Below are 21,823 nucleotides of genomic sequence, written 5' to 3'. Positions count from 1 at the left end.
TGTTTACTGAAGGGTCAGTCACCATATTCCAAGGCTGCTCCTTCTCCCTTGTTGATTTTAATGAAAATCAGAATGATTTAACAGGAGAAAGGATGTCTTGCTGTATCTTGCAAGTATGAAGACATCTTCTCTTTGTTCATCCATATCCTGCAGTATGGTGCAGGCATTTCCAGTAAGCAATGGCACCTCCCAGTTCCTATTCCCATAGTGCTGCTACAAAATGGCTTCTCACCATCTATTCTGTAGCCCATTTTGGGTCCCAATGGGAGGGTGCCTGGGGGTGCATGTGAGCACACTTTAGTGGGTCAGAATAGTTAAATGAGAGCTGAAATTCAGTGCTCTGCTGTGGGGACCTTGGGGTGCCTTAATTCCAGCTCTCTGCTCAGATGTCTGGGTATCAGTCCAAATTGACCAAGGCATTGTACTCACATCTCTTGATCTTACTGTGTGAGAGGGTTTGGTTTTTTTAACCCCTGTAAGGGAACTGAAAATTCAAACTTCCACCACTATTATATAATGGTTTGATATAAACTGAGGTAAGAACTCACCTTCTGTTTGCAAAGGGACTTCCTGAGGGAACAGAATGGGAGAAGAGTGTGTCGTTCATGCTGGTTACAGGTCGGGGGGGCCTGAAAGGCAAAATATCCAGCTGCATTAATTTTGCACCAAAACCCCCTCCATCAGCAACACCATTTATGTAGAAGAGAATGAGCTTGTTTAAAATAACATTGCAACTGGCATCTTCTGCTTTACATAGTAATAGCTTCAAATTACAGATGCTGTGGTTTTAAGAAGTTGGTAAGAATACATTGGTACTTAGGCCTGGAGGTAAATAATGCTTTTGTGTGTTCTGAGGTGAGTTTTAAGCAACCTGCTTGACTTTTTTCCCCCTGCTTTGGTAGAACAGGCACGATGCCATTGTTCCTTCCCAAAGGCAACAGTTGAGGGTGCAGTCCCTGATTTCAACCAGCCAGGATGGGCACTGGCAGTCAGTTTTCTGTGGCAGCACGGAGGTCTGCAGCATGGAACTCCCAATAAATGGCACACCTTCTCATGAAGTTATTCCTGGTGCTAAGCTCCATGCTACCACATCCACATAGGGACCACAGTGTACCCAAACCCTCAGCATCCCATAAAATACATGCAGAATTTTAAACTGGTTTGAATGCAAAGCTTTTTAACTGGTATATCAAATCCCCAAGTCAAAATTTAGAGTAAGTATCTAGTTCAGGAGGACCCATTTGTAATGATGATCTTATTATTACATTCCTTATTTCCTGCTTTTACAAAAAATGAAACAAGAAGGAATTTTCTTCTGCTTTCTTTTACTGTCTACTCTTAAAACTAACCTGTCTATAATTTTCTCCTTCTGTATCCATTAAGGAGAAATTTCCCCTTTTTAGCAGATTTCTTATGGAACATTGGGCAAAAGATCTATCAGCTCAGGAACAACTAAAAGGTGTATTACTAAAATCACAGGGCATTCAATCAGATATGAGCAGAATCTGAAGCCACATGTAATTCAGACCACAATTTGGTTAATATTCCCTTTAGGCTCTGTGGAAGATCTATCTTGCTTTTTGAATTCTGCAGATGTGCAAATTGAAATATGGTAGTAGCCATTGCAAAATATTCACTGGGCTCCAATTGTGCAAGACAACTGGTCAACCAAAACATTTCCAAGAAAGCCAGTTCTGCATAGAAGTGAACTATTACTATATATTTTGTCCTGTAACTTGTTATAAAACAGGCAAAAAATATGGTATTTGAAAAATCCAAATTAATTTCTCAGCATAATAATGCCACACTGATTTTAAGAAGTTTAAAACTGTGAAAAGAATGAGGTAGAATGTGGAGTATTATTAATTTATTTATATGAAGATACAGTTTTAACCTAACTCTGCATCTGCAGAACCACATGAAAACCTCCAGTTCTCATCTGTCATGAATTTGAGAAGCAGTCCTTAGTCTTCCATGTACTTATAGAGAAGTGTTTGATGTTACTTTTTTTTTGGTAATACTGAGATTATCACAATTTTTCCAAGCTTTTCCTCCAACAATTCTACTAAAGAAGAAAAATACTCACCAAGTATCTCTTTTGCAAGCAGAATAAAATGGAAAAGAGATCATTAATTAAATTGTCAGTTTAATATTTGTATGGTCTAAGTAATACATTGGACATACTCCATTCTTATGACCTTGATTCTGCAAAAAGCATGAGAGCCTCTATGCATAAAAGGTCATAATCTGTTTACAAAAACCAAGTTACTCTCATGTACAAATGTCTCTAAACTCCAAGACGTTGCTAAGGTTTCCTGATTAGCATTACTTTGTTGATTCTTATAACGAAAAAATGATATTAAACTAATCTGCAGCTTTCCAAGGCAAGTTTCTTAAAGGCTGATGCCCACTATCACAGTCTTCAGGTTCCACTTCAATCTCAGATGGATGTTCAAACACATAGAGTTGTGGTAAGACAAGAACAACAGACTTTATTGCAAAGCAAAGGAAAACTCACCTATTGATTATAAATTATATTTTTCTGAGGTTATTTTTAAACTCCTGAAAGTGAGTGATTAAGTTTTCTGATAAACGCAATCTATTGCTACTGAATTAACTGTCCTCAAGGAGACAGAAAACACTTAATGCTATTGAAATATGCTATGTAATAAAAGCATGCTATGGCATAACATATATCCTCAGTAATAAACCAAATTATACAGGAGGAATTTTCCATAGTGCTCCAGGCTGCTCTAACCTGTATACACTGATGTCAAAAATAATGCTCCCACAAGCTTAAGATGAAAATTAAGTCAGGCCAGTGCAGAATGGATTTGAAAAATAACTCCATGATGCACTGGACATCCCATTTGTTATCTCTGCAGTCTGGACTTTCTTTCATGTTGCTAATCTTACGTAAGGAGAGGATAAATGACCCTTCCATCAGTGGGAGTTCTACCATCAGGTTTATGACACCTTAATAACTGCTTCTCTAGATAGGCCCTTTGTGTATTTCTTGCTTAATTTAAGATTTTGTGTGGCACCAGTGAAACAAAAAAAAATCACACAGTCTTTCTGTCTGATGCCAGTCAAAGGTGGAAGAATAATCAAAATGAAAGTCTCTGTAGTAATGCAGGGAGCACTTGTCCCCATTTAAGCTAGAAGCTAAGAAAAGGATACTGTTTTGTTGCCAAAATTCTTCCATCTAATGCAAATATAACTCCTCTTTCTGCCTGGATTCCTGCCCAGAGCTGTTTCTCTCAACTTCCATTATGTTTAAAAATAAAAATCCCATCAGCAAGAAGATATTCTCGACAAGGTTCTGTAGCATACCTCTCCCCTCAGATAATTTGTGTCAATTATGCTGTAGATCATGATACCTCCACAACTTACAGGTTTCTCTCATGCATCGTTATAGCCAATATATATTGCCAAGTTATATTACCATCAATCTGTGAATAAAGAGAAACCGTCATAAAACAGAATAGATGGTGGTTTGTTCTCACATCCCATAACTCTAAATTGTCTGTATATTCAGGAATAAGGGAAGGTGTTAATTTCACAGCAAAAATTTGGATCAGTTCCTACTTAATTATGGTACCTTCCTCTTGCCTTGCCTAAATGCATTTAATCCATTCACAGTAGCCCAATTTTCACTACCTTTTATATTCTGACATATCCCCAGGCCTTCAAGATCCCCCAGCCAACAGGGAACAGAGGCTTCTCTTTCTGTTTCAAGCTTTCTGTCTCTCTCCATTTCCCTTAAGGATGGCCAAAATCTGCCCTGTGAAATTATCACTGACTTGCCAGCAGGGCCAGGCACAGCAGTGAGGGAGGCTCAGCAGATCCAACTCTGGATCATTCTGCCAAAGAACAACCCAGTACTCTCCCATAAAGAGGTGCAGGGGTTTTAACTGACAATTAAGTGTGACAGGGATTTGGCACTATCTATCTGTCAGAGGCATCTTGTCTCTGAAGACCAGAGCACTCTCTTACACCTTGAAGAAGAAGTTCTGCTATAATCACATAAGGAAGACCATCAGCATAATTCACCCTTAAAATGTCAGGGAGGTTGGGTGAACTTTCCAGGTGTTGTTCCAGACCACAATGGCTGGTGTACACTTGCCCTTAAAGATGCTATATACAAATATTCAAGATGGACAAAGGTAAATAAGTAAAATAATTACAGCCTAGAGCAGTTCCAGTAGCCAGTAACATAGATATGCAGCATGTAAATAACAATACTAATAGTTGGTGCCTGAAATGCTTCAGTCAGGAGCCCTGGAGCCTTAAGAAAGATATTAAGAAATTTATCAGAATAAGAGAAATACTTTAAAGACAGTACTTCTGGAATATTTTTTTCCAACTTACTTTCTTTGCACCATTCTTCCAACCATTGTCTTAATGTTTATGATGAAACTGTTCCTCAGTTTTTTGGGAAATTTAATGTTTTTTTCCCTTTTTATTTTAAGGACGCAGGAAGCAAAGGTAAGCCAAGTTGATAAATGAGAAAATCTGAGTGTCTGCCACTATGTGTAGTGGACATGCTTTAGGAAAAAAAACATCGAAAATGGTACTTTCCCCACCCTGCACAAATACATTTTCTTTCTGCTTTGGGTTTCTTGAATCCTGCAGGAAAAAAGTAGTGACATTCTACTATACCAAAAAATAATCTTCCTTTCTCAACATATCAAAACATAAGGATAATAGACTCTTTTCAAGTGATTTGGCAGTTGAAGGCACACTTTTTATGCAGACTAACACAGTTCTTCAGGGTTGGGTGAAGACACAGCTCCACTAAAGTCAGTGACAACTGACACCTTTTTTTACAAAATTGGTCTGATTTCACTTTTCTCTGGTGCCTTGTGTCAAGACATACCTGTGATACACAGAAGTTAAGAGTGTCTAGATGACAGAACTGATGTTCTCAGCATCAATACATCCCAAAGTGCTGAAACTCCATGAAATTGCATGGACATCTCTTGAGGAAAACAGGGACATTCCAATGTTGTGTCCCAGTATTTGATTGTACGCGTATATCCCATTGATTTTTCAAGTGAAGTCACACCAGAAGAACACTTTTACACTAAATAACTCTACCAGCAAACTTGCACTTGTGATGCATTGAGCTGGACAAGCCACATCTGCCTCCTGCTTTGTTCAGAGCTGTAGTATCTACACTTGGTGCAAGCAACTCCTACAACAAAGCTTACTTTGTCTACAGCACACAGATACTTACACAATATGAGCCAGGTTTAGAGGTTTTTCAGGCTGGTCAGGGAACATTGGGTGCAAAGGTTCACGGCTGGAAGCACAGCTTAAAGACTTGCTAAGTGCATTAGTTAGCTTCTTAGCAGGTGATTTCTGGGAGGAACAAGGAAGGTAGAGGTAATCTGGACAAGTAAGGTGCATATTGTTTCTGCTATAGAAAGCACAAAACAACAAGAAGCTCTAACAGCTCACTTACCTATGGACTGACAACCCCCTCGACCCCCCCTCCCATGCCCAGAGTCTGGTAAGGCAAAGAGTGCTCTGGATGGGGAAGGATTACTATTATCTTCAGCAGCCTTTAGAGTGGCCTGGGAGGTGTATCTATAGGGACAGTTGCCATGGCTTTTTTGCAGTGCTGCACTCAAGCAGTGTTGAACAAAGAACAGCACAGTTTGTGTCGCCTGGACTGGTGGCGGCTTGTACCTCATCAGCTTGGGAGTGCAAGGAGAACAGATCTGAGTATCCTTGTCCCTATAGATACACTGTATGGGACACCATTTCCCTCCTAGATGTGGACCAGGCTGCTTTGTTCTTCCCTCTCAATAGGACTTCCCTTCTCACCTCCAGTACCCTGTACTGTTTAGCTGCTATTATAAAGCTTCTCTTCCACCTCCTGTGGCCACTGACCACTGGAGAATGGAAATTTGAGACAGGGGCTTGCCAGGAATTGCCCCACTGAGCCAACAGCACTTCAAAAGAGGTACTGTCACTGTCCCCAAAAGACAGGGAGGGTCTGCATAAGAAGCATAATTTTAATCAGTCAAAAAAAAATAAAAATAATAATCAGTATCTTCTGCTTCCTGTTTTGTTTGGCGACTATGCAGTTGAGGAGTAAACTCCCTGTCTAAGGGATCTCTGAGATCTAGGGTGTCTTTTAGACTTTGTGAGGGATTTTCAGGGAATTCAACTCGGCTCTCTGATTCAGTTCTCTGCCAGTAAAAGAGGGTTAGTGATCCTTACACTGCCTCCTCTCCCCAAAACACAGCTCTACAGGCTGAAATTGAAAAATCTTTCTGGAATTTGACAGAAATATACATACATACACATATATGCATACACATCCTGCATCAATTTATGATTGCCACCAAGTCCACAATGAAATATTTCTATTAGAGAAATCCAACCTAAATGTGTAAACTTCAAGCTCTTTCATTATAAATGCAATTTCACTCTGAATTGAGAACAGTTGATTTCCATTGCACCCATGAACACTTCCAATCTGCATGTGGAGCTCAATACTGATGCATTATGGAGAATGTAACCAGGTTTGAACAAATGCTAATGAATGCTACAGAAAGGCAACTTCAAACTTGAAGCAAAACATTTGTTTCTGGCAAGGAAACATTTGAAAGCACTAGGCATGTGGTCATGTTTTTGTCTTCCGCTGAGCAGAAATCTTAAGTTTTCCAGTTACTTCCTACCTATAATTACAGCTCCCTGGCTACAGAAAAAAATGGATTTTATAGCACAAATTGCTGTTAGGAATGGAGTCTGAGCTACACTTTTCCTATTCAGATACTAAACTCTGGCCATTTGTGTCTATGCAACAAGCAGCAATTAGGACCCACAAAAACAATTACAGACCCAAGTCTGCTGGGATACAGTGCAGGGCTGTATGACTGGCATACAGAGCAAACCACGTCAAATTTAACCCTTGCCTGTTCCATCAACAGAAGACCAAACATTTAAAAAATATTAAATTTCAGAACTTTGTTAAAAAATAAACACAAAGCACTGTACAAATGGAAGCTTTTGCTGTATGCGTAATTTTTCTTTTTTTTGCCAATATACTTTTGAAATGTTTGAGATTAATTAGGTATTTTCTGCTGATCTCTGGATTTGAACCCTGAAGGGTTTTGATGCTCTGTAATCAAGGGGCTCAACTGGGGCTTTGCTCCAGTCCATGGAAAGCTGAGTCCCCAGGTCTCGCCCTTCAGGGAAGGTTAAGGTTCCAGCAGCTGTTGATACTTCTCTTTCAGCTTATAAAACACACTGCATTATTTTGATTAACAACAAAAATAATAAAATGAGCTTTTCTCTATAGTAAACACTACTGTGGATCTATGCCTGTGACACTCAAATCTACAGTGCCAGGATCAGCCCAAATGCTGCATATGCTGCAGCCACTCAACTGAAAATATTGATGAATGAGCATTAAGTATTCATCATTTCATTTACACGTAGCCAAACAGAGCAAGCCAATGAGGATTTTACCGTGAGTCCTGTGGGAATGGGAGAAGCTGCCATGAGCCTGGTGCCCTGCTGCCAGCCCCTCCTGCGCTGCCCTCACCGCGGCACACACCGTCACAGGCGCCCCAGATCCTCACCCAGAAAAGACCATTCCCACCTCCACGCTCTCCTGATGGCTCCCAAGGCCAGGGCCGCCTAGACAGGGTCACTAATCCAAAGTGCCAGCCCAGTTTCCAGCTCGCCTGAGACAGACAGCTGCCCAGAGCTGTGGCTGGGGGCTTCTCTGATGTCTGGAGGGCAAAGCAGTCTGCAGCGAGGCAGAAGCCTTCCCTTACCCATGACGTGTACTCTTTCATTTGGTGCTGGTTGCTGTGGGAACCGCTGGCATGGCCCCTCCAGAAGCAGTCCTGACAGAGCTGGTAATTGTGACACTGCTGGCAGCGGTAGCGAAACCCCATCATGCTCTCGCTGTGGCAGTAGGAACACTCGACGGGGTGGAAGACTGTGAGGGAGAAAGAAATGGTAAGCCAAAAACTGAAACAAAGAAATACCCAGAAAAAGTTTATGGACAAACCCCAAAGTGAAAGGTGTTCTCTTGTTTGAAGCAATCTGCAGCATTGGATGCTGCCAACAGCTTTGACTCGTGAAAATACAGAAACCTGTGCTAAGCCATGGGCAGCACTTCCTACATGGGGCACCAAACCTTTCTTCACTTTTGAGCTGGTATCTGTACCTCCTGCTCACAGCAGCAAAAAATGTGTGTGTCCAGTGTTCAGCATCTAACAGAATACATGACAGAGTACAGAGGAAGGCCTCAAATATGAGCACTTTCCTATGAAAACACGCTGAGAGATTTGTTCAGCCTGGAGAAGAGAAAGCTCCATGGAGTCCGTAGAGCAGCCTTCCAGCACCTAAATGGGCTACAATAGAGCTGGAGAGGAACTTTTGTCAAGGGCATGTAGGGATAGGACAAGGGGGAATGTCTTCACTGAAAGAAGGTAGATTAGGTATTAGCATGAAAATCCTTACTGTGAGGATGGTGAGGCACTGGACTGGGTTGCCTGACGAAGTTTTGGATGACCTGTCTCTGGAAGTGCTCAAGGTTGGATGGGGATTTCAGAAATCTTGACAAGTGGAAGGTGTCCCTGCTCAGGAGTTAGAATTGCATGATCTTTAAGGTTCCTTTCAACCCAAACTATTCAATGATAGAGGAAATTTGTATGTGGGAAAATCTACTGCAGCTGCACCTCTGGGAGAAGTGGAATGTTTTGTTGTGCTTTAAGCAGCTAAAGTGAGGCAACTTGGAGGAAAGTCAAACTCAGCTGTATGACTACTGAAAGGATGAAAGTGTACTTAGACATGTTACTGTCTCTAAATTACTGTTGTCTCATCTGTACAAGTGGTGTCATTTAGGTACCTATATAGGGAGTTTAACACATAGCTTTGGATGCCCAGATTTGGAAAGCTGGCCTTTGGAGGGACCTGTTCTCTGTTTAGAAGTAGATAGTGACAAGGAGGCAAGTCACTATGGATGCTAAAGCATCGAGATATTTTGAAACACCTTCCGGGCAATAGAGCTATTTCTGTTCTCCTTTCCTCACTACAGCATGTACCCAATTTACCACAGGGTACCGAACATCCCCTTGTTCCCAGGCACCCTCTTTCTTTCTGTCATACAGTTCAGTCTGAGAAAATCTGGATCAGTGCTGAATGTGTCAGTGCCAGAATTTTGCAGCAGGAAGGGTTTCTGCTCTAGGATAGGAAACACTGTGAAGCTGGTGAGGGACAGGGATGGATGTTAACAGCTTGAGGAAGGTGGGATAGATAGGTTGCTCTGTAGCCAGAAAGGACTTGGGAACATCACCGTACCCACCTTGGTGCCTTTCAATGGAAGAGGGATTTGTCTGGCACACAAACACATACAATTTTTCCTCCTTCTCTTTTTAGCACAAGAAATGGATGTACACCATCCACAGGGAACTTCCTTTTCAGAGGATATGGTCTGGCAGTGTAGACTTAGGAGGAGATCCTTTCTAAGGACCTTTTGGATGGTGTTTTGCAGTGCACTGGACATATCCTGCCAGGAATACTGCATGAACGGAAACTGCAAAGCTGTTCCCTCTCTGCTGCCATATGTCATAGCTAATAAAAGTTGTGGTCTTGATAGTTTACCAAATATAAGCATGTGAATGGATGAAGTCCTATTACTTTTTGTTTATCCAGAGCATAGGAGGAGACATGATCAGGTTAACTCCCTGAGCACAGCAAAATTTAAGCCATGCTCCTGCCTGAATGACCAACAGATATCTCCATATATTTTACCAGTCACTGTAAAAATAGCACATGAAGTCAATGAACTCAGTACAGTAGCTTTTACAAAACCATATACAGAGTGTGAAAATCATCACACCAAAGTTTATTCTTGTAACTGTGTTTTGGCAGCATCTCTTTACTTACCATTTTCAACATTTGCCAGTCGATGCAGAAGTGGTAACCACACTAGACACTGTGGCGGGGGATCAGACATGAGAGTATCCAAGAAAGTGTTTAATGTGACTTTTTTCTGCTCAAACAAGCAAACAAACATGCACAAAAAATCAGTAATTAGACATCTCAAAATTATTTTATCTTGTCTCTACAGAAACACTTGGGAATAAGTTTCAAACACTTTGCCTGTAGGCCTGATTTACTAAAAAGAACAAGTGATACTAGCAAAGCTTTTCCAGACTATTTTTAGTCAGTACAATGATACAACTGATGACTAGAAGTCATTCTCACAAGGCTGGGTTGGAGACACTTAGCTCCCACTCACTTCCAGACTCCCTTCTACAGTCACTGCCTGAAGATGCTCTGTGGTTAAGGGTGGTATTCAACTCTGCATGCTCTCATCTGTTTTGAGTATCATGTGACAAGTACAAGTGCATGTAGGGCATCACTGTGTATGACCAGTTTCCAAATGAAAGTACTGCTGACAGTACTCCAAAAAAGAAAATGAGAAAAAATATGGCAAGGGAGTAAAAATTCAAAAGAAATATGGGATAAGAAGAGACCAGCACAGGCAATTTGTTACCGTAATTTCAGAAACTTTGTCTGAGGAGCAATGGCAACTAGTTATGGGTGAGCTCTGATTGTGTCAAGACTGCATATGCCCAGGGACTCAACTGCTCCTAAACTCTTCATGCCTTTAAGCACTCAGACATGTATGCCCCTTTAAATTTCAAAGAGATTTAAACTCTAAGATATCCACATTGATTTTAAAAATGCAATCTAGGGCCTTAAATTTCTTAGGTGTCTGGAAAAAGTAATCACAAATCTTAGTTCATTTGTTTTTTCAATCAGCAACTGAGCCTTCCTCAAACAGAATTTAAGATGCAAAAGTATCAACCCCTGCTGAGAATATATGTAGATATATTTTATAGACATACATATTTAAGTAGTATCCCCATATCCAAAGGGATGGCTACATTTTCATATCTGATTGCATAAGCTGCTGCTTTAACTTGCTAAAGAACTGTGGTTACCCCATGAGGAAGCTAAGAAGCAGCTATGCAGTGACATGTATCATCTCTGCGTGTTGTGGAATTCTTTTAAGAGCTGAGATTTCCAGATGGAGTATCTGTGCTCCATTTATACACAATTACCACCAGATGTAAACAAAAACATTATTTCTCTTATACACTGACTGATCAATGGAAAACATCTCACACTGCAACAGTCTCAGAGATGAAATACTGCAAGATATTTGGAAAGATATAAAGATGTTTTTCCCTAAGAGAAAATACCTCAGGCTACTGTGAAAATGGGCTTGATTCTTTAATGAACAGAAATAGCCAGAATATGAGCTCTAAATCTCATTGGGATACTACCTTTCCCCACAATAACTGCAGTGTGAAAGTCCAGTCAGACACTACCCACCCCCTGCTTGTTGTACGAATCACCTTCCCAGCCATGAGAGCAGATAACTCCCAAATAGGCATCCTATGCTATAAGCATCAGCTCAGAGAAAAGGATCTTTCTTTTGGAGATGTGGATTTCTTTTTCTGCTGTGGATGCTTGGCATGGCTTTGCTGACCAATGCTGCCAGCAAATGTCTGTGTTGTCTGCAGCAGAACTTGAGAGCACAGGGGAAAAAAAAGGTGGAAGGAAGCCCAGGAAAAGAAGGGACCTCCAGTGCCGCATACTGCGAAGCTGAGTAGCCTTAGATCTGCCCTCTGCTCTTGAAGGGATACATACAACCAGTCAGTCTAACAAGCAAACAGAGGAGACAGGAACAAGCAAATAGAGGAGACAAGAACAGCTCTTCCACAATGCAGTAGGCTTTTGAAAGCAGCAATAACTTTAAAATCTGATTGGCACCAAATAAGGCAACTTAGCCTCAAGGACAGCTTTATGGCCAAACTGCTCTAGTGATCACTGATTTTATGGATTAGAGAAAAAAGCAGTGTCCCTTAAAAGGACACCATCAGAGCAATTTCCGTACATTTTCCTCCTGCAATTTTCTTTCAGCTGCTGGGAAAGTTTAAACTGAAAGCTGTTTTCTAAATATACACTACACACAGATGGAGTCTAGGTTTGTGGAATAACACTTCGACAAGTGCTAAGAAAATGAAGTTAGTGCCTATCTTTTTAGTTCGAGATAATTTTCTTTTTTTAAAAAGTGGTTTTTTTACAATAATAACAATACTGTTTAATACAAACACAGTATAACATCACATCAATCCTACCTATGGGGGAAAGTGGTGATGATAAAACTCCTTTTTGAGCCACAGATTTGTATTCAGAAACATTAGTTCACTTGCTCCAGCATTTCTGTCCCACAGATTTGCTGATGAGGAAACACTGTTGTTTCTACTTTGAATAGCCATTCAATCTAGCAGTGGTTCACAGGCAGAGGAAAATACATGGTTGGATCAAGTAAACCAGTAGAACTGGAAATAATGAAACATTTCTGCAAAAGGAAAAATCCTTTCAGATGTAAACTGAATGGATTTGACACCATAACCAGATAATTCCCAGAATTTTTTATTTCCCTGAAATTGAAGAATCTCTACGTATCAGGGGTTTGAAAGGTAAGCAAAAGTGACCCATTGTGAGAACAAGTGAGAGTGACAAACTTATTCCAAGGTATCAGTTTCTAATAATGCTACACGCAATACAAGACAGAGAAAGAATGACTTGTGTGGGACTGAGACTATAAATACCATTTATCATGGTGTCATAAAGATCTGAATTTTATTTCGAAACCCTGGTTCATCACTAGTGAGGATGTAATGTGAACTACATAAAGTCAATTTAAGCGAAATATCAGACTAGGTTTACAAGAGTACTTGACTGCCTCTAGATGCAAAACAGCAGCTTTGTAAATCTGCTGTGTACCTACATCAGTCAGAGACATAACTCTTGTTAGCTCTAAGCAGAGCTTGTAAACAAAACCATCTAATGCCTGCTTGAAGATGTTTCTAAAGATATCTTAATGTATCTGGTCCACTTAGCTGGATGCAATCTCAAAGCAAGTGCCATTTCTGATGGCTACCAAGATAAAAAACAAGGCCTGAATTACATTTTTTCAGGAAAAGAAATTCCTTTTTTCATCTATAATAACAGCATGTCCAACATGCAAAGCTTGAATGCCCTGTTGCCATGCAAGAGCACTCTTTCATTATTTTAACACAAAACTACCAGGAGTCACTTCACCACATAAATTCTTCAACAGAACACGAAATGCTGTTTTAAGTCTCCCTCTGTGAAACAAGACTAGTTTCACATATGCAAACATTACCATTTAAAATGAATTGGGAGATGACTCAATAAATGAATTTCAACATCTCCTTTCGGTTGACTGGAGTGCCTATTGATTAGTGATGGAACTGAGAGAATACAAAAAATGAGACTCTATTTTGCATGAAAATGATTCTATTCCTGCTCCATTGAATTTACTTGTTCAACAGCATTCAGTTAGCAAATGAAAGGATAAAGAGAAGGAAAATACAACTTTATTTCTAACATTGTCCCAGTTTCAGCATATTCCCTTACTACATATTTATGGAATTATACAGTGTGTAGTGTGGAAAGAGCCAGAGGAATTCTCTCTTTCTCCACTGAAGAAGTGGACGACCAGCCACAACTATGGAATCTTCTGAAGTGCTTTGTATTAGCTGAAGCCAATGTGTTGTACTCAGTGTACCTATGGAGTCTGTTGTGTACATAGTGTACCTATGGAGTTGCAGAAAAATCTTGTATTTTCTTCAGGATAAATTCATTGCTTCCCTGACCCTATCTCACTGGGGGTTTTCTAATACATATGGATTCCCATTTACAAAAAAAGTTTTAAGGTGATTTTCTTCTCACTCCTAAACTTGTAGGTCTATCACTGGGAAAACATGAAGTTTGATTTTTTTTTTTTGGGTGGAACTTCAGCTTGATATGGAGAAGTTAGTCTTGTGTATGCTTATACCAACACCATTCCACAAATAGAGTGGAGAACTGCATGTCTTGGGGTATAAATATATATAATACCTAAAGTATACATGTAACAGGTGCTTAGATCCTGCTCTGAATCACTTTTTGACTACTCCTCACTCTTCGTGATTATATAAGGAAACCATAGAGACCAGCTTCCTGTTGAAGGCACCAAATCTGCGTGTGAGAAATCAGCAGAGTGCACCATCCCCTCATCCAGCCCTGTGTTTCCTGGCCAAATATGGACCTATGTGTAAGACAGGAAGAGTCTTGGCCTGCTCAGAGGGGTGATTGAGATCCTGTGTCTCTTCATTTACCTGTTGTGAGAAACAGGATTTTGCCGACTGCTCAGTGTAACCAAATGAAGGCCCCTCGAAGACAGCGGTGGGCAGCTTGAGAACCTCGCGCAGAAACATATCATATCTGCCATAAACCATCACCCCGCTGGAGTCAGAAATCATGGAGAAAATATCTGAGGGGAGAAAGGACAAGGAAAGAACAGCAGCTTCAGTATGAGCTACAGATTTGCTCTGAGGTCAGTATCATCTGATTTGAAAGAGAAGTACTAAACATGTTTGGCTTACGGAAACCTCCGTTATTACTGCATCTTTAATTCTGACTTCTTTCAATAGAAAACAAGAATAATTATTTGCATATTAAGAAATAACTGATTTTAATACCAAAATATTCCTGATTTGTTTTTCTTTGTGTGTGGTCATTTTTAAGCAAAGTCTGATGCATGGCATGAGACAGTAATTTAATCAGATAAGAAGGCTCTGATTTGACAAGATACGCTACATCAGCTTTTTGCCTACCGCTAGCTTACCATGTCAAATCAAAATCTTGACAATGGGTTCATTAAGTCAGTTATTATTGTCTTGGACACACAAAGCAATGAAGGTCTTGCCAATGTATTCTTTTCACTCTTCTCCCTTTTTATGTATAAAAATATCACACTTTTATTATTCAGTGATGTCAGTTTGTCAACCCTTACTTCTCTGCTTGTTTAAAATTATCCTCTGCTTAGCAGGAGATCTCTGACTAAGGAATATTTATTTTTTTTCAGGCTGTCATGTCAGCTGCTTCATTTTCAGGAACCTGGAAGGGAAATTCTGACAACAGGGCTCCGGGACTGCTGACCCAAAAAATCATTATTGTACTTCAGCCTTCCGCTGGATGGACCCAGTTCCTATTCTTTAAGCAGCTTAGGGAACAAATAGTGCTCAATATATAATTTATAACTTTAGTTCATTCTGTGTTTGAGTTTCTACACAGAAATAATGTATTAAAAAATGGCACCAAGTCTGGAAGATTAAATCAGCACCTGGGATTTCACCTGAATACTTGTCTACTCTAATCAACAGTAATTTGTAAACTCAGTTTTCTTGGGCTGAGGTAGAAAGTTCAGTGGAAACTGAAGGTTTTTTGGTCAAAAAGTCTGGAAAATGTTGTTCTAAACCTGAGCTACAGACATTGTATCACTAAACAGAAAGTCTTCCATTGCAGCTACAAGTAAACTATGCCTTTGTTACTGGGGAACTGGGAATAAATCCTATGAAATTAGAACCTGTTCACCAAAATACATGGCATAAGAATGCCCTGTGAAAGAAAATATAAATAGTACATAAACAAATTGCTCTTCTATGTGTGAAAAGACATAGATGTTATTAAAAAATAATTGGAAGAAATTGTTGAATTATGCTTCATGATGTTAAGGCACTTATTTGTATTCCAAATTCAATAACCCAAATGGAAAAAATAAATCCACCAGTTAAAATCTCAGTATATTTATGCAATATGTAATACATATATATTTTGTCTTTAAAGACCTCAGTGTGAAGTTTAACCATTTAGTGGGATTTACTTTGAGATACACATAGGGCAACTCCCAAACCCAGCCAAGAAACGGTAACTTATCCAAAGTCTCTCTTTTCTCCCTGTACTGTTATTTCTCCAACAATAACAATTTTTAACAGGCAAAAGACATCACTTACATCTTAATTTGTCCATGATTTTTCCTCCACAAAGAGTTGCCAAGGCCATTTTGACAGCAAAAACGGAAATTTTACCATGTCCTTCCCTGTTTAAAAGTAGAAAGTAGACGTGTTTTATATGTCCCTTTTACGAGAATCTGTTCAATTACAATGCGTATTTCTGACATCACTTACTGAAATGCACAATATATGTGGACTGACATACAGAGAAATAAGATCTTTAAAAAGAAAGTTTGTTTTGTGGGAACACACATCAGTACACTGCTCTGTAAAGATCTCAGAACAGATTTATTATGTATATGAAGCTCAGTATTAAACTGTTTATCTCATTACACACTACAGTGATAATTATTACTGCTATTTGTGATACAGTAGCACCGGGAGACACCTATCACACTCATGGTTTCCCTTTCGGAATTTTTTGGACCTAGAAGATTGCAAGTAACTGAAAAAAATCAGCACTGGGAACAAAAGTGAAAAAGCACACAGGGATCACATTATTGCACAATTCATCTGTACCTGTCAGTTGGTCCTGACAATTGCCTTTAAATGATACCCCTGACCCCAAGGAACCTTGAAGAAGGACTTTGCTGAAAAATGGGGAATATGCCTGCATCCAGAACCATCAAAGGACGTATGTTGATATACTGAGAAGAGTTTTGTCCCTGGTTTGCTCAAGTTGAGGCTGTACCACGCTCTCTAATTTCAATTTACAATGCACAAATGCTAGTAAACACCCAGGAGCTTGTCTTGGGGCAAAGAGGCACACTGCCAACTCTTCCCCCAGCTGTCTTGAAGCATGCAGTGGCTTAACTTTATTATTCCTCCTGCTATCCTCAATCTTCTGTTACATCCACTATGGTCCCAAGTAACTACCTGCCACCACAGAAACCCTTGATTATCTGAGCTGTGTGAGAAAAACATGACTTCACACACTGCATGGCACACTTAGCCCCTACAACTCCTGTCAGCCCCAGCTTAGTGTTCAGCCCCTTTCCAAAGATGAGAATGAACATGCTCTCCTAAGTTCACCTGCTTCTTAATGTTAATTTCCTTGACATCCAAATGGTGAAATGTGGTTTTTCTTGGAGTTCTCTGAATATTGCTGTAAGACAGTATGAATCCAGAGTTGTACTGGAGCAACTTCTGTCCATCATCCAAACTCCTTGGCATTACTTCACAGCTTCCCACATGAATTAATGATATTAATTAACGACATCATTGAGGACATGACATCACGCTTTAAAAAAGAGGTAATATTTGATAATAAAAGACAGTACTTGTGAGATTAGCAAACTGGCAGCCATGTTTCCTTCTAAATTCTGAAAGGATTAATGACAGGCTAGATAACAAAGTTTTGTGTAAGTTTCTGGAAATGGAGTTTCCATGTCTACTCTACCAGGGAACACAATGTTTATAAGAGATTTCCTGTTTAATGTATACAATCATGTCCTACGTAAGATGGTCTAACTGCATTGCCAATAGTAGTACATAGAAATTTACCTCTTCATCGATATTTCTGAAATTACTCTGTTCATTGTCACTCATAATTTTAAGGAAGAAAATTGCATCTGATCAGAGCTAAAAGATTAACTGGTTCTGGAAAAACATGGAGCCTGTGACTGTACCTCCTTCTCTGCTAATTCCAAATCAGACTAATGCAGTAACATATACATGCAGGACAGACATGAATAGTATACTCACATCTGTACACTGATGCATGCTACATGCTCCACTGCTTCATTCATTAAGTCACTCAGACTTTAGAAAATAAGTCAGCTCCCTAAGCTTGACTAGCTAATAATCTTTAAAATTCACTGACTTAGATTTAGTTCTGTTAGTGTAACCCGTAATTCTAAATATCAATTCTAATTATTCTTTCCACTCATTTAAAATTCTCCTTTTTGCCAGAAAACAAACTAGAAATACAGGCAAAAAGTAATAAATTCACTATTTCAGTATTTAAGAAAGTAATATTTACTGTGTTCTTTAATGTTGACTTTTGTGCACTTTTTCATTACATGAGTTCCCTTTGACTGGCTTCATAAGATTAAAATCACAGCATAGGAATTTCCAGACTTCTGTATTTCCATCCTTTGCTTATTGGATTCTGATTTGTGTATACCAGACTTAGCACTGTTATGGCTGAGAATGCAGCCCTTTTGTATTCTTTTTGTGCACGCTGCCCTTTAGATCCTTTGGAATTTTTCTGCACTGTTTCATCATGAGGTTTCTATCTGCCTTTAAAAGAGTTGTTGTATTAAAAAAAAAAAAAAAAAAAAAAGCTAGATAGAAGAAATGGCATTATCAAGAAGCAGTGGAAGATTTAGAGATTAAAAAAAAAGCCCAATTGGAAGTGCTTCAGATTTAGGCTACTTTTCCCAGGAGGTTTAGTTACATTTACTAATAGGATTATATTTTTGCATGGCAAGACACTATCAACTTGGCTTCAGTTTTCTACCCTAGAGCCATTGGCTTTTCCCATACTCAAATAGCTATGGAAGAGAGGAACAGAAAAAGAAAAGATATCATTTATCTCTTCAATCTCTCAATTTGTGTTGATTCATTTTGACACTGTATTTTCTATCAGTCATTTGTATTCCTAAAAGCAACAAGAGCCAGCAGAAACCAAATTTGCCCTCCAAATGTGTGTGTGTGTGTGTGTGTGTGCGCGCGCGCGCATGTAGATGCATACATTTAAATACATATGACTGATGAACAGACAGGGTAATGGGGCCTAAGACTTGCCAGTATAATGTGGATCCAGAAGTGCTCTAAGCTATGCTTAAGCACTACAGATGCCCTTGACTGGCAGCACTGGGGCCTCACAGTGTTTGCTGTGCAAAAGTAAATGCGGAAGCAGTGGGTCACAGCAGCAGGAAGATCTCGGTAGAAATCGCCACTCCCTGAAAGTGGCTTTGGGCTGATTAATATAAAGAAAAATAAATTTTGCTAGTGGAAATAGGAGAGGACAGCAAATATTTTGATTTTATATTGCACCTCTCCTACTGAAGTTACTCTTCAGCAAGAAGCATAAATGATGTCAAAAGCAAATCTTGAAGCTGATGTGCACTTAGCAACAATATAGGATGGAGTACTTAGAAAAGGGAATGATGGGCAGGGTTGAAGGTTATCTCCTGCTGCTTGGGGAAAAAAGGGAAAAAAATGATACATGCTTTTAGACACCAGAGCAGAAGGTTTCCTCTTCCACTGCATAGCTGCAGAGAGAGACAGCCTGTCCCCAGAGCAAGGAAACCCCATAGATGGCCTGACAAAATCCACAGACCATACAAGGCTGAGTCCAGCTCCAGGGCTGGATTTTGCCTCTTGGGTCACCAGGAAGAGTGGTACCAAATAGATGACACCATCACTTGTCAGGATCTCTAGCAACACCCATACCAAAACAGAAACAGCATCACATATTTAGAAACAGCAAATGTGTCCCAGGAAAAGGACATTGAGAAAATACCATTTTTCTCACTAATGAGGCTTAAGTGGTGCTCCCCCAATACTTTAAGGTATCTTTTGCAAAAGTAACAAAAGTTCTTCAGTTATTGGTTACTACCCACTGCAATCCAGGCGGTCAATTCTGAAATGTCAGAGGCTGTAATTACAAATTCTCATTTTCACAATGAGGTTTTAGAGATGAAATCTTATTGACATTTAGCAAGATTCTTTCATGTAGGAGAGCAAAATGTATAATGTCCAAATCTCTGAAACACATTTTTTTTGCTGGACTTCCTTTCTAAATGCCTCTATGGCTTTCATGAGTAGCAAAGGTGCAGAAGAGGGGGAATTAAACACTTTACTGCTCTGAACAGATGAAAGAGCAAGAAATTGTATTTCCAAAATAGATATTGATCATCTTTATGTACTGAAATCAAAATTCAAATGTTCATTTGATTAAACAAGGACATGAATATTTCCTCTTTTCTCTGTAGAATTAAAGACCCCACCAGCCAGGTAGGGTCTGCTTCATAGCCCAGGGCCCACAACTCCATTCATAGGACAGCATATGTCAAGGAACAGAGAAAATTCAATTATTTTCTTATCAGTTCAACTTTGCAGCAGGAATAGCTAGAGATGATCTAGCACAGAGTATTTCACACTCTATTTAAAAGGAGTTTTTTGGAGAACAACTTGGCTGAGTGAGGCTGACATTCCACCTTGCTGCCTAGGCTTTAACACCAGCCTGGGAGGAATTTTCCAGAGAGGTTTATACTTGTCAACTTTTTACATAGTAGTTGATGTGCCAGTGAAGGAAATGTGCTATTATTTCATAAAGCCAGTTAATCACCTTGGGCCTTGAAGCAAAAGCTATTGCCCAATTATAACGTGTGGTTATGAATGTAGATCAGGGCATGTGTCTGTCTAGATTGTTTTAAAGTGTGACCACCTCATTCTGCTCACTGGTTTTGGTCTGTCAGGGTCATCTACCACATGATGCTGACTTCCACACACAAATGATAAATTAATTGGAGAAGTATTTCTGTTTGTGAATTTTGAATTTGTTGGCTTGAAGTTTTATAAGGTTGTACTTTAGTTTACTTTTAGCAGCATGGGAACATCACATTCAGTCTCACGTGAAATTCTATACACTATAATTTCCCCCCACTTTTTGTCCTTTAATTATCTGTCAGCCTAATGAATCACCAAGGCCATAAAAAACCCATAAAAAAACTGGGAGATAAGCTCAGCACTGGCAGTGGCCAAGTTGGCCCACATGCCATGGCAGTACACTGTGGTTCCTTTTGTGTTTTGCTAGCCAAGTTTTAGCTCCTGAGAAGACATCTATATTGCAGGCCTAAGGAAACACTCCTTGCCAGAGGGCAGAGAAACCTGCCAGGTTTTCAGCAGGCTATAAAAGAAGGAAGAAGCTCTGTTTCAAGTTTGGAGGAACTTCAGCCAGTACAGTACAGTACTCAAAGAGGAACATAATATATTAACTTGAACTAAATAAATGAGACAGTGGCAGGCTTGTTAGATTTTGAAACATGAAATAACTTGTCCCTTTTGGTCCTTTCCTATATGTTAGGTCGCAGACTCGATTTCTCTACTTTCTTTGGATTCTTTGGATTCCAAATGGGACATGAAAAACTGGACCACCTTCTATGGACCTGCAGCACCTTGCACTTGGCCTTGCTAAATCTCATGAGCCTTCTTCTCTGGCCTGCTGAGTCTCTCTGGATGGCATGCAAAACATTGCTTCTCTCTGAACGTGAAACCACAAGAAAAGACCTTGCTCTTCCTTCCACGAGCTTCTAATTTTCAGCAGAGAATGACCTTTCTGCTGCACTGGCGGGGAGAGAAAGCAGCAACATGGGAAGCAGAGACAGCAGCTCTGGTTAGACCTCAGCAGCTCCCATGCTGTCCCTGTAGCATGTAGATCCACCTCCCTCCCTCTGTTTCCCAGAAACCAGGAAACCTGAACCACCAGTGGTTGTTAAACCAATATCCAACACAAAACTCTGATGATATGAGCCAAACTAAAGTGTAGGGCACATTTTGAGAATCAGATGCTTAACTGGTATGTCCTTATTTGTGACAGGCATCTAGACTTCCATTACAGTACAGAGAGACCTAGCTGACACATATCTCCACAAACCTGAACTTAAGTTTCTCAGATTGCACCTGACCCTCATCTCATATGTTTGGTGTGTTTAATATGGGGTTGATAGGCAGCTAGTCCCTATCTCTGACCTCAGAGCTGGGAGCCTATTCTTAGGGATTCCTTGGGTGTCTCTGCCCTTCTGGGAAGTGCATCCCATGCACTACACTCAGAGGCAGCACAAGAGACTGAGCTGCTGCTTGATGAATGAAGTAAGGGTCACAGCTTCCTTACCTCTGGGGAGAGCCTGATGGGAGCCCTGAAACAGATCATGAACCACAGCACGTGGGATGTTGTTAGG

At 39.9% G+C, this 21,823-nt stretch overlaps 1 protein-coding gene across 20 annotated transcripts in view; it reads right to left on the bottom strand.

The window, feature by feature from the left end:
* The window catches only part of DTNA (dystrobrevin alpha), a 226,291-nt gene that overhangs the window by 44,280 nt on the left and 160,188 nt on the right, over positions 1 to 21,823 (bottom strand). For all 20 annotated transcript variants that reach the window (XM_058833825.1, XM_058833822.1, XM_058833838.1 and 17 more), the window contains 6 exons: positions 15,915 to 16,000; positions 14,238 to 14,392; positions 9,919 to 10,024; positions 7,797 to 7,963; positions 5,240 to 5,364; positions 549 to 629 (listed from right to left, as the gene is read on the bottom strand). In XM_058833825.1, the coding sequence (XP_058689808.1) occupies positions 549 to 629; positions 5,240 to 5,364; positions 7,797 to 7,963; positions 9,919 to 10,024; positions 14,238 to 14,392; positions 15,915 to 16,000 (720 nt within the window). The remainder of the gene's footprint in view (positions 1 to 548; positions 630 to 5,239; positions 5,365 to 7,796; positions 7,964 to 9,918; positions 10,025 to 14,237; positions 14,393 to 15,914; positions 16,001 to 21,823) is intronic.

The sequence above is a fragment of the Poecile atricapillus genome, chromosome 2 (assembly GCF_030490865.1).
Source record: "Poecile atricapillus isolate bPoeAtr1 chromosome 2, bPoeAtr1.hap1, whole genome shotgun sequence".
In the NCBI taxonomy this organism is placed as follows: domain Eukaryota; kingdom Metazoa; phylum Chordata; class Aves; order Passeriformes; family Paridae; genus Poecile; species Poecile atricapillus.
The sequence above is the reverse complement of the archived record's forward strand: the minus strand, read 5'-3'. Positions and strand labels throughout refer to the sequence as shown.